Here is a 10,518-nt window from a genome sequence, read left to right on the forward strand (position 1 = left end):
CTATGGTATACAAATCATGAAGCAAGTCAAATCAAGGATAGTACAATATCCTATGCATCCACAACCTGCGTGCACCCCTGTATCCCTGCAGTCTCACCCCTACGATCAAAATCATGTGCCTCATAATCATTCGATGAAAACTTACAATTACACGCCCGCTTCTAGACTCAACCACAATCTCATTTTGCAAAACAAACCCCAGACCAGCAGACCTTCTAATCCTTGAACCCCTGACTAACCCGTGTTCTTCCCGGCCTGCCCCAAGTCGTGTGCCCAAGACCTGTAGAACAGCGCTGCTACCTGCTGACCTGCAGTTCGCACTTCGCAGCTCCGGCACCGTCAGCGATGGCAGCACATCTGCAGTTCCTCGGCCTATAGCAGCAGCAACAACAACAACAAGAAGAAGAGCCGCTCCGTCCATTTGTCGCCGCCGCAGACCCAGCAGAAGAGGTCGTCCGAGCCGTCGAGACGGATACGCCTGGCGCATATCCAAGCTGCTGTTGGAGAGAGCATACCAAACAAATTCCTGGACTGCGGTCTCTTGAGGGCAGGGCGCCAGGGGTACATTTGCAAATTAACATGATGGTTTTGGCTGGAGGCGGGCGTTTAAGCGCAAAATTGCGGCAGACTAATCCAGTGCATGGGATTTTGATCCTAAGGCTGAACGTGTAGGGATGCATGGATACACACAGCTCGTGGATTTATGTTGCCTACATTTATTACCATTTGTAGCAAAAATATAGGGGACCTCGTGACGCTTGAATCTAAATCCGATAGACGTTTTCCTTTGTACTATATATATCTCCCCCTCTCGGTCCAACCCTAGCGCTAGTACACCTGTCGCCGAAACAACCATCCCTCGCGTCGCCGCCCATCATGCCACAGGTATTCCACCTCCATGGCTATCGCATCTTCTTCCAGATCTCAACACATTAGGTGCGGTGATATAGCACCATGACCCACCTTCTTTCCCCTCTCCAATAGACTATCTCCTCACTCGTGCAAGTCGCATGCCATGAAATTCTTGCAGGTGCTTGGAGGGAGGCTTAATCACCTAGGATCACTTGGAAGAGGGGACAAGTAAGGCTCTCTGGCCCAACCCCTCCTGACCCCATCAGGATACACCTACCAAAGTACGCCTTGGTATGTTCTCATCACTGACAACTATATTTCTCTGTGGTTGTAAGAGTTCCTAGATGCTTGATGATGCAAAGTTTACTATCCATGTATAATACCATCTCGTTTCATGACCTCTTGTTATATGTACAGAGTAATCTACTGCCTATTCTGGCGAACTACCATGGGGGTAGTCACTACATCTCAAGAAAAGAAGAGGAAATTAGGTGTCGCCAAGCACCAAGGAATGTCTCATGAAGATGTTGAGGGGATCGATTTTATTAGTCACCTCCCAGATGACATCATTGGCACTGTCATATCGTTTCTTCCCACAGATGATGCCATCCGCACGAGCACACTCTCCTTAGAGTGGTACAACAAATGGCGCTCTGCCCCTCTCAATTAACGTTGACGATCGGAACATCTCCGGGGCCACCCCTGACATCCAGATCGGTATCATCAGTCACATCCTGTCAGAACACATGGGTCCTATTCGCCGCCTTGCCATCTCAAACAGTAACTTAGCCAACTTCTATGCCACATTCGATGGTTGGCTTCAGTCCCCTAAACTCAACAAACTCCAGGAGCTCGAGTTCAACTTTGGCTATGGCTTCCATGGCCCTCCACTCCCACCCACCACCCACCGTTTTTTCTCCACTCTCCGGGTTGCAATCATGGCAGGCTGCCATATCCATGATGACATTATTCACGCGTTCCATCTTCCCATGCTCGAACAGCTTACCTTGATAGGGTTACCATCTCAGAGGAAACTATTCAGTCTGTGCTTGCCGGTTGTCCTGCCCTTCATAACTTGCTGCTGAGCCAGATCGCCGGTTGCCGTCATATTCAGATTATATCTGGGATCCTAAAAATTATTGGTCTGCGTGTGGGTAGGGTCTGGCATAGGTTGGAGGAAATCATAATTCAGGCCCCTTCCCTTGAAAGATTACTGTACCTTGGCAATTGTGAGAGCTTGCAGGTCTCTTTGGGTATTGCACCAAAACTGAAAGTCTTGGGCGTCCTGTATAAACGCAAGCCGTCGTCGTTTGAGGTTGGTCCCGTAAATAAGTTATGCATATCCTTTACCTAAGAAATTATTTGTCTACTTGTCACATTGGTTCTCTAGTTCAGTTCCTTTACAGATTATTTTTCGTATGTGTAACGTTCTGTTGCATCTTAATTGTCTTACTTGTCGAAATGCTTACTTAAATTCAGGGGTTGCTTAATATTAGCATGGCGGGCACAATGTCTGGTCTTTGCTCTTACTACCAGACAACTTAGTCTGGAGAAGGTTATTCCATTTCTGAGAATCTTTCCATGCTTGGAGAAGTTGTACTATGAGGTGATAACTCTTCTTTGGTGGTTCACAAATCACACTTTCTGTTCTATTTTAATTATGTACTACTGCTGCTGCTGCTGCTGCTACTACTTTCTCAATCGCATTTGGTGTGCATTAATCCTTGCTCGTAAGTGATGTTTACAATTTATTTGTTTTATACTCTTACAGTCAACTGACCTGTGGGGGCATAAAAATGCGTGGCGTGATACAAACTTGGATGATATCGGATGCCTTGACCTTCATCTCAAGAAAATAGTTCTGACGAATTATGTTGGTAACGTATCACATGTTAACTTCGCCATGTTCTTTCTAGTGAATGCAAAGGTTCTGGAGTCTATGAGACTTGAGCTTTGGAACCCAGAAAATAATTGTAGGAACTGGATTGCAAGACAAAGTAGGCGGCTGCAGCATGAGGAGAGGGCTTCCAGCTGTGCTAGGGTTACTTTTGCAACCCGCAAAAGTTGCAGTAAGTTTGCAACCATCAAGGGTGCTTGTGATTTGTCAATAGCTGATCCTTTCGTATAGTTGAGGTTCAGCTTGATGTCATTGGAGGGATTATAAATTTTTATTGTACTTCCTGTTAGAACTTTTTATTTCGATTCTGCTATGACAACTTCAATTGCACCTTTCCATGATCGAGGTTGGCTTCGTGCATGTATCTGGTTTTTAATGTTTGAAAAACTTAATCCTGTATTCATTTGAGATGTATGTGTTTTTAAACACATGATGCATTGTGCTTTAGGTTCAAATTCTACAATGTACTTTTTGAGTTGCTCGTTCTGATTTACCACCTGAATATTGTTTTATTGGTGTTAGACAAGATACGCAAATTTTCAAATTGACCGTGTATTGTACGGTGCTATAGCTATTTCCCGACGGTACATACTGACAAAAAATAATAATAATGATACATATATAAGTCTATGCGCTAGATAGTATGTTCAACATTTAACTGAGCTTATAAGAAAGACAGCACTGCCGCGCCACGTAGCATGTTAGGCGAGCTCACGACGAAAGCCGTACATACTAATCTGTGGTCAAAGCCTTGTCTTAACTCTTAACGAAAGCTAATATGACATCTTTCAAGGAACGGAGGGAGTACGTTCTTGGCCAGCTCACAATCAGACCAGCATAATTTCCAAATGATATGCAGTCCTCGAACTGGTACTCAATCTACCCTAATCCCCAACTAAAAAATCCCCTAATACCCAAATAAGCATTCTTTCCCTGCACACACATCACTAAACTAGTCACCAATCTCCAAGCAACTAGGATTAACCTTGTGCTTGTCGAACTTGTGCACCTCTCGTCCACGTCGACCTCGTTCAAGTCCAACCCTAGTTGATAGGCAATCGGCAGGACGGGACGCAGAGAACTCACGTGCACAACTCAGGATAGGACGAGGTAATCAGCTGCGCCCGACCCATGATAGGGGAGATGGTGTGGGAGGTTGAGGATTGACTGAGTGAGGGAAATGAGGGGAAATGTTAATATTTGTCCGCAAAGAGTGGGAGGGAGAGGGGAGATTAATTTCTTCACCATTGAGGGTGGGAGCACATATCCTGACTACCAATGCATCGTGTCACAATTCATTAAGTATGTGTTTACAACCCCACAAAATTTTAAATCTAAATTCCTTATACATACAGAAAAAAAAGGCAAACACATACTCCCTCCGTCGGGACGGATGGAGTATATGAATAGTGACAAAAACACAAAAGACAAATTTCAGACACTATTCATGTTTGGATTTGTTTTCTTTTTTCTCTTTGTGTATAACGAAGTTGTATTTCATGTTTTGTGATATCTAGACACATATGTAAAGAACACACTTGAAAACTTTTTTGGGATGATACCATGCGTTGATATCACGGTAGCACTCAAAGGGATGAGAGCACATAATATTTTCTCAGTAGCATCTAAAGGGGTGGGAGCACAAGATATCTCTAGAAGAAAATTAGCTTCTTCTACTTCCAGCTAGCTTGTTTTCAGCACATCCTAAACAAAGACAGCCATAGGGGTTACTAAAAACATGTTTTAGATGACGTGGAGGACAAAAGTTGAGTGAGGAGACAGTAAGTGTTACTATGCAGAGAAAAAAAAGCTGGATCTAAGAATTATTTAGACGTCTTTACTATATTAGTGCAATTTTTATATATGGCACATGCGTTTTCTTATGGGGAAACTGCACCCTCGAGTCCGAGGTCTGAATTTCTCATAATAGTGTGTGTACGACTTCATTATATATATCTCCTAGACACCGTAGATGATGCATAATTTTCATGTCTTTCAATTTTCGTTGTCGTAATTGGAGGAGACCCATCATTTTGCAGCTCGTACCAAGATCATAGTAAAAACTAGAAGTAATTGTACCACTGACCCAACAACTTGAGAGATGGAGACAGTTTAGTCTAACAAGTTACAAGATAAGCAAAACTAATCCGAGAAGTTTGAGATTCAGATTGCTTCCTGTCTTCTAGGACTAGTTTTGCTCATTTTTTCAACTTGTTGGACTAAACTGCTCTTACCTCTCAAGTTGTTAGGCAAATGGTGTAATTATCTCTAAAAACTTCATTTTTTTTCAACTTGTTAGACTAAACTGCTCTCACCTCTCAAGTTGTTGGACCAATGGTGCAATTACCTCTAAAAACTATTTAGCGTATTCCAGACATCACTGTTACTAGCGTATTCCAATGGTGAGTTACATCCTCTTACGTACGCAAACTAAAAGTTTCCCACCATACATCCACATTTCCTTTTCGCGAAGGACTTGGCCAACGACCACCGCTGGTGAACATCTGTCAACCCACAGGCGATAGGAAGAAACATGCTAAAGCCAGATCTAATTTGAACGGGACTGTTGACATTTAGCTAGAAGTTCTCCCACAAAGATGGAGAATCTAGCCGTGATTGGAGGTGACTATTAGTCAAATTCATCTGGTCAGTTCACCGGTAAATGGGTGGGTGAAAAGTCTCATTGTTTTATCCATGTTATGTCTCGCCAGCAACTCGGGGAGGCAGCACTGCATCAGCGTAGTCCTAAACATATATAGCTACGGGTTAACAGAAAGATAAGAAAATATGCTACAGATTACGCGACAAGGCAAGTAGGTAACATTTCTCGGTAATGGCCAGTGAATCATACGAAGCAGCTACTACAGCGCACACTTGCTCATTGATTCATTGCGTCACCCACGAGGTAACCTTGCTCTAGGACCAAAGCAGCTGGCACGGTCTGTTATTTCCAAAGTAGCCTAATAATACTCACTCGTAGATACAAAAAAAGACTGGAAGTTGGAGGATGATGAAAACGACCAAGGGAGAAAGGTTGAGCGGCGTCCAAAGTCAGCCCAGCATCAAATAGGTAAGGGCAATGAGGTGCTCCTGCAGAGACCAAACCTTTCATGAGTTAGAAACAGAGGCTGGAACATAGGATCTACACTTACCCATTATCTAGCAGCAAGTTAACTCCCCAAGGAGCATATGCACACAAGTTGATAATTCATAAGAGAATCATTAAGTAATTAAAATGATTTAATTTGCAGTTAGGTGGTCACATATGGGCTATGTACACAACTGACAATTCTTAAGGAGAAAATATTCATAGCAACGTTGGTTGTCGTGTAACTAGGTGCTCATGTATGTAGCAGTTGACAATTCATACCAGAGATTTATACTGTGTAATTAGGTGCCCACGATACTATGTTTTTTTATTGCCAACAAATAACCAAAGTCTGCAAATTCGAAAGATATGTTGCTGGAAGCAAACCCTTTCTTCATAAACAGAACTTTCAGGCAACACTCAATTTATTGCTCCAAAAACACATGCTTGGGCTGTTAGCAGATGAACCTTTTTCTATTGGCCTTTCCAGCACACAAAATAATTCAAAGTGAACATGTCACATTTAGTCATGTGCATCATAAAATTTGAATGCAGGAACCACGCTAATTCTCGGTTCAGTTTTATTCAGCGAGTCACCCACTAGGTATATTTATAATCAAATTAGCATCGGCATGACAGAACATAGTCTAATAAGCTATGCGTTGAAGAGTAAAAACATCACCTGTACAAGACGTGGAAAGTGAGAATTTTTAACCATGAAGGACCCTTTGTGGATCTAACTGCCCGCTGCAGTAGCTAGAAGGAACAGCTGAGAGCGCAAGTCTTCCTTTCCACTCTTCACCAGGTTTGAGGGTAATAGGCTTTTCAACAGCTGCAGGCTCCACACAGAGCATGTGCTTGTATTCTGCATCCCCAAAATCTTGCATAGCTTTTGCCTTCTTGTCCCAAGGATTCCAAACAACTAAAACACAAAAGGTAATAATGAAGACATAAGTACAGAATGTAAGCAATAGACTTGATCAAGTCAATATTAAAAGATTTTCCATCAAAACCAAGCTTACCAGCATCTGGGAGTCCTTCTTTTGTCACGACAAATGTTCTTTTCTTCTCATGATCAATAATGGCAACTTTTGAGGGTGCAGCAAGATATACCTTATCAACCTTTACCACGAAAATAGTAGGTAAGCAGCACGAGCTAACAGGTATTTAACATGGAAGGTTCGATGATAACATGAAGTAATACACCTACTTCTGATTCAAATACAATAGCATCCCCTTGCTCTGTGAAACGCTCCTTTCCCTTTATATTGTCAAGGTAGTCCATTGTTTCCAGCCCTTCAACACGCACTTCACTATTAAAGTTTTAAGGTGAAGTAAGAATACTTGCATACCAGGAGTAAGGAAAACATTAGTACATCTAAAGGGAGACGTATCAGGTGAAAACCTTTATTCGGTGAAAACTAGATAACTTGCAATCCAAGCCATTAAATCTCAAATAAATGTACCAGATAAAAAGTGGAACTTTTAATGACTTAGACGCATTTTATGAGAAATCCCTAGACCTCTAATCAGGCCACATCAGAAGGGTTTTCATAAAATATGTTTAAGTAACTACTAATTAGAGGTTCCATCTTTTCATCTGATCCTTTTATTTGAGATTTAATGGCTAAGATTGAAAGTTTTCACTGAATGGAGGTTTTCACGTGATACATCATCCATCTATAGACGTATGTTTGTTAGAACTACCTTCGAACACAATACACATTTGAACAGGTCACTGATCATATTTGTAGAGGGAACACATGCAATCTATCAACATGACACAATCTCACAGCACGGTACACGCTGCATTCTACTATAACGTTCTACTTGAGTGGCACTAGCAATATGACAATGTTAGTATAATCAAGATATATCCATTTTGCCTAAACTTCAACTTAATGAAAATATGTTTGCACTGAACAGGTTCCATCAAATACAGATGTAAACCCAGCAGGATAACAGAGTGAGTATATTTGCCTACATGAACATGACTGTTAAAATAATGCACAGAAGGGCGCAACAACATTCCGAATTTATAACAAAATGCTAAGATCAATAAATGGAGCAGTTAATGGCAGAGAAAAATTATCATAAAATGAATGTAAAGAGTAAAGGACGAAAAAAAGAGCCAAAATACCTTATGTCGGACACAGAGAAGTGCGTGTGATATGCAAATGTATAAGAGAAAGGTCTTCCATCAGTATTGGTGTTCCTGATTCGAGATGTCAGACTCAAATCTCCACCCTGACCAAGAGCGATTCTCAAGCGGAACTCAAAACTGTTGGCGTTCAATAGGCCAAGAGCAGAATCAGTGTATACAGCATTACATGAATAAAAGGGATAAATGTGATGATCCATACAGTTACAGTATCTAGCACGAACCTGTGTGGCCACACCTTTAAATCATCTTCAGAAGGCTTCAGAATAAGATCAACGAAAGCTTTAATAGCAGGGTTTATTGGTAAAGGGGGTGGATTGTCATCAACTGTCCAAAGCCGGTTCCTTGCAAATCCATGTTGTTCAAGATTTCCATGAGTTCCAAACTGCATTAACAGGGTGATTTTCAGTGCAGACACTTGTCAGAAAGACCGAGTAATTATGGATAAAGGTTGCTTACTTGCGGAAAACAAATGGGTATTCCACCACGAATAGGTTTTGGAGGTTTGAAATTGGCCTGTCAAAGAATAATTTACTCTTAAAAATTGAGTCATTAAATGTTCATATCACCAGCACTGCAGAGTAATGCATAGCAAGATTAACACTTCGGCAAAAGGAATTAGATTCATCCGGCTGAAATTCAGTGGTACATTAAGAAGCGATCATGAAAAGACGAGGCTAGATGAGACAGATATTTTTTGCTACAACTAGAATATTAGTGCTTTCAGGCGGTGAGCGATCCGACATAATTGACAAAAACTGTCTGAAACAAACAAATGAATAATTCAGTGGAGCAAGGATGACTTCAGAACATACTGAGCATGTTTATTGAACAACATGCATACATGGCTTACCCATACAACTATTGACCAACAAGATCATATTTGGTCAAAAGAAAGGATCGTGTACCTTGCTGCTAACAAAAAGCAACTCCTCCCCATAGTCATTCTTCCACGAAGTTACTTGGCCTCCGTAAAGAGAGATCTGAGAAAACATAAAACTTCAGTAATTACTTATCACTGCATTGTGCGGTTTTGCAATATAACAATTAACAGTATTTAAAAAACACTGAAAAATGAAGACCTCACAAGTTGCCATGAAAAAACAGAACCAAAAATTGACAACATGAAGGCATATACTCCGTACTATATTCTTATCGCAAGCATCCCAGCACTAAACTACACTTCATAGAACGAAAAACTAAGTTAAAACCGTGGACACATTTCAGCCCGGTGAATGCCAAGTTGGCAACACGTGAATCATGCAATGTACCACTGATTATCCAGCCGAAACATGGATTGAAACAGACGAAATCACGCACCCGAACTCCATAAAACCTCGTCAAATTCGCACAAAACCGACGCGGATCAGCCGAATTCCCGACGGATCTGCACAAACGACACCTTAATCCGAGCGAATCGCGCGTCCCCACCGCCCTCAACCAAAACTTGACACGCATCGCGCCAACACCCAAGGAGAGAGATGTCGACAGGGGGTTGAATCGGGGTACCTCGACGGAGCAGTTGCGCTGTCCGCGTAGCACCAACTTTTCGAGGCCGGCGGCGGTCTTGACACGCTCCACGAGCGGCGACGGCTGTTGCTGCTGCTGCTGCTGCGGCGACTGCGGAGCGGCCGCGGCGGCCATCGCACCGCACGACCGCACGGAAACGGCGGCGAGGAAACCCCTAACCCTAGCCTCCGCCTCGCGCCGCTCTGCCCTCTCGCTCGCTCACACTCGCTCACTCACCTTTTTTGGGGTTTATTTGGTGGAAGAAAGGCGGAGGGGCATTAAAATCGCAGACGAAGAGGGAGGAAGACAAGGGGTATTTATAAGCGAGGATGAACGTATATACTAGGAAGCTCAGGGGCCTATCCGTAAATAACTTGATTAATATTTTTCCCAAAATTTTAAATATTCGGCAACTTCCAAACATTTACGAATTTAGGTATTACAAAATTGATAATTCTATTAATTCCAGCTCTAAAGATGTACAGGATGGTAAAATCACCGCGGACGGTTTCATGTGGAAGGAGCACCACAAGCTGCCAAAACTTTAGTGCTGCCTTTTCTATTGGTAAAGCTCGTTGTGTAGGCCACTAACTTTTTATCTTCTTCCTCCTTTCGTTTTCATAATGGAGCTAGAGAATCATGGTATATCTTTCGGTAAGGTAAGAGATTTTTGTAAAATCTCAATCAACATCGTTGTCTATTGGTTCTAGTTACTACTAAATATTCTTGCCCTAGTCTACAACCATATTCGGCAGGCTAGCCGCTAGTTTGATGGCATAACCTTTGTCTTATCAATCCACATCAAAATCCCCTATAAAAAAATCAATACTCCATCATAAAGGGAAAAGGATAGAGAATCAAGTTTCCAGTAGAAATATGTGAAATATATTTCAAGGCAGAGCCTAATTTATAAAATCATGCATATATAGAGAGAGAGTTTTCCTTGCATATAGATATTGTCAATATAGACATTCTTTTTGCGGGTAATATTCATATAGATATTTGTCTGGA

The 10,518-nt window shown here is 42.0% G+C and overlaps 2 protein-coding genes and 1 long non-coding RNA gene across 3 annotated transcripts; 2 read left to right on the forward strand and 1 right to left on the reverse strand.

Annotated features, from left to right (window-relative positions):
• Positions 1–828: 828 nt before the first annotated feature.
• Positions 829–1,995, forward strand: LOC104583580. The gene is made up of 3 exons (XR_002964844.1): positions 829–885; positions 1,031–1,143; positions 1,270–1,995. It is a non-coding gene; the product is annotated as an uncharacterized LOC104583580 (long non-coding RNA).
• Positions 1,996–2,156: 161 nt separating this feature from the next.
• Positions 2,157–3,092, forward strand: LOC112271649 (the record flags this gene model as incomplete). The annotated part of the gene is made up of 3 exons (XM_024461383.1): positions 2,157–2,167; positions 2,332–2,458; positions 2,624–3,092. Coding segments are annotated over 3 exons (495 nt in total), but the record flags the coding sequence as incomplete, so codon positions are not given.
• Positions 3,093–5,416: 2,324 nt separating this feature from the next.
• On the reverse strand, positions 5,417–9,794 carry LOC100822970 (putative glucose-6-phosphate 1-epimerase). The gene is made up of 9 exons (XM_003573543.4): positions 9,508–9,794; positions 8,907–8,981; positions 8,458–8,514; positions 8,223–8,383; positions 7,978–8,118; positions 7,048–7,150; positions 6,860–6,959; positions 6,520–6,759; positions 5,417–5,839 (listed from the first exon to the last, which is right to left on the reverse strand). The coding sequence occupies exons 1-8, from the start codon at positions 9,640–9,642 to the stop codon at positions 6,548–6,550; spliced, it is 984 nt and encodes a 327-aa protein (XP_003573591.1). The 5' UTR covers positions 9,643–9,794; the 3' UTR covers positions 5,417–5,839; positions 6,520–6,547.
• Between the last annotated feature and the right edge of the window lie 724 nt (positions 9,795–10,518).

Source organism: Brachypodium distachyon, chromosome 3 (assembly GCF_000005505.3).
Source record: "Brachypodium distachyon strain Bd21 chromosome 3, Brachypodium_distachyon_v3.0, whole genome shotgun sequence".
Taxonomy (NCBI): Eukaryota; Viridiplantae; Streptophyta; class Magnoliopsida; order Poales; family Poaceae; genus Brachypodium; species Brachypodium distachyon.

Coding starts and splice junctions, on each gene's coding strand:
- LOC100822970 (XM_003573543.4), bottom strand. CDS start 9,642: ATGGCCGCCGCGGCCGCTCCGCAGTCGCCGCAGCAGCAGCAGCAGCAA. Junction 6,960..7,047: donor CTATTGTATTTGAATCAGAA/GTAGGTGTATTA, acceptor TTCGTGGTAAAG/GTTGATAAGGTATATCTTGC. Junction 6,760..6,859: donor AGAAGGACTCCCAGATGCTG/GTAAGCTTGGTT, acceptor TTTGTGTTTTAG/TTGTTTGGAATCCTTGGGAC.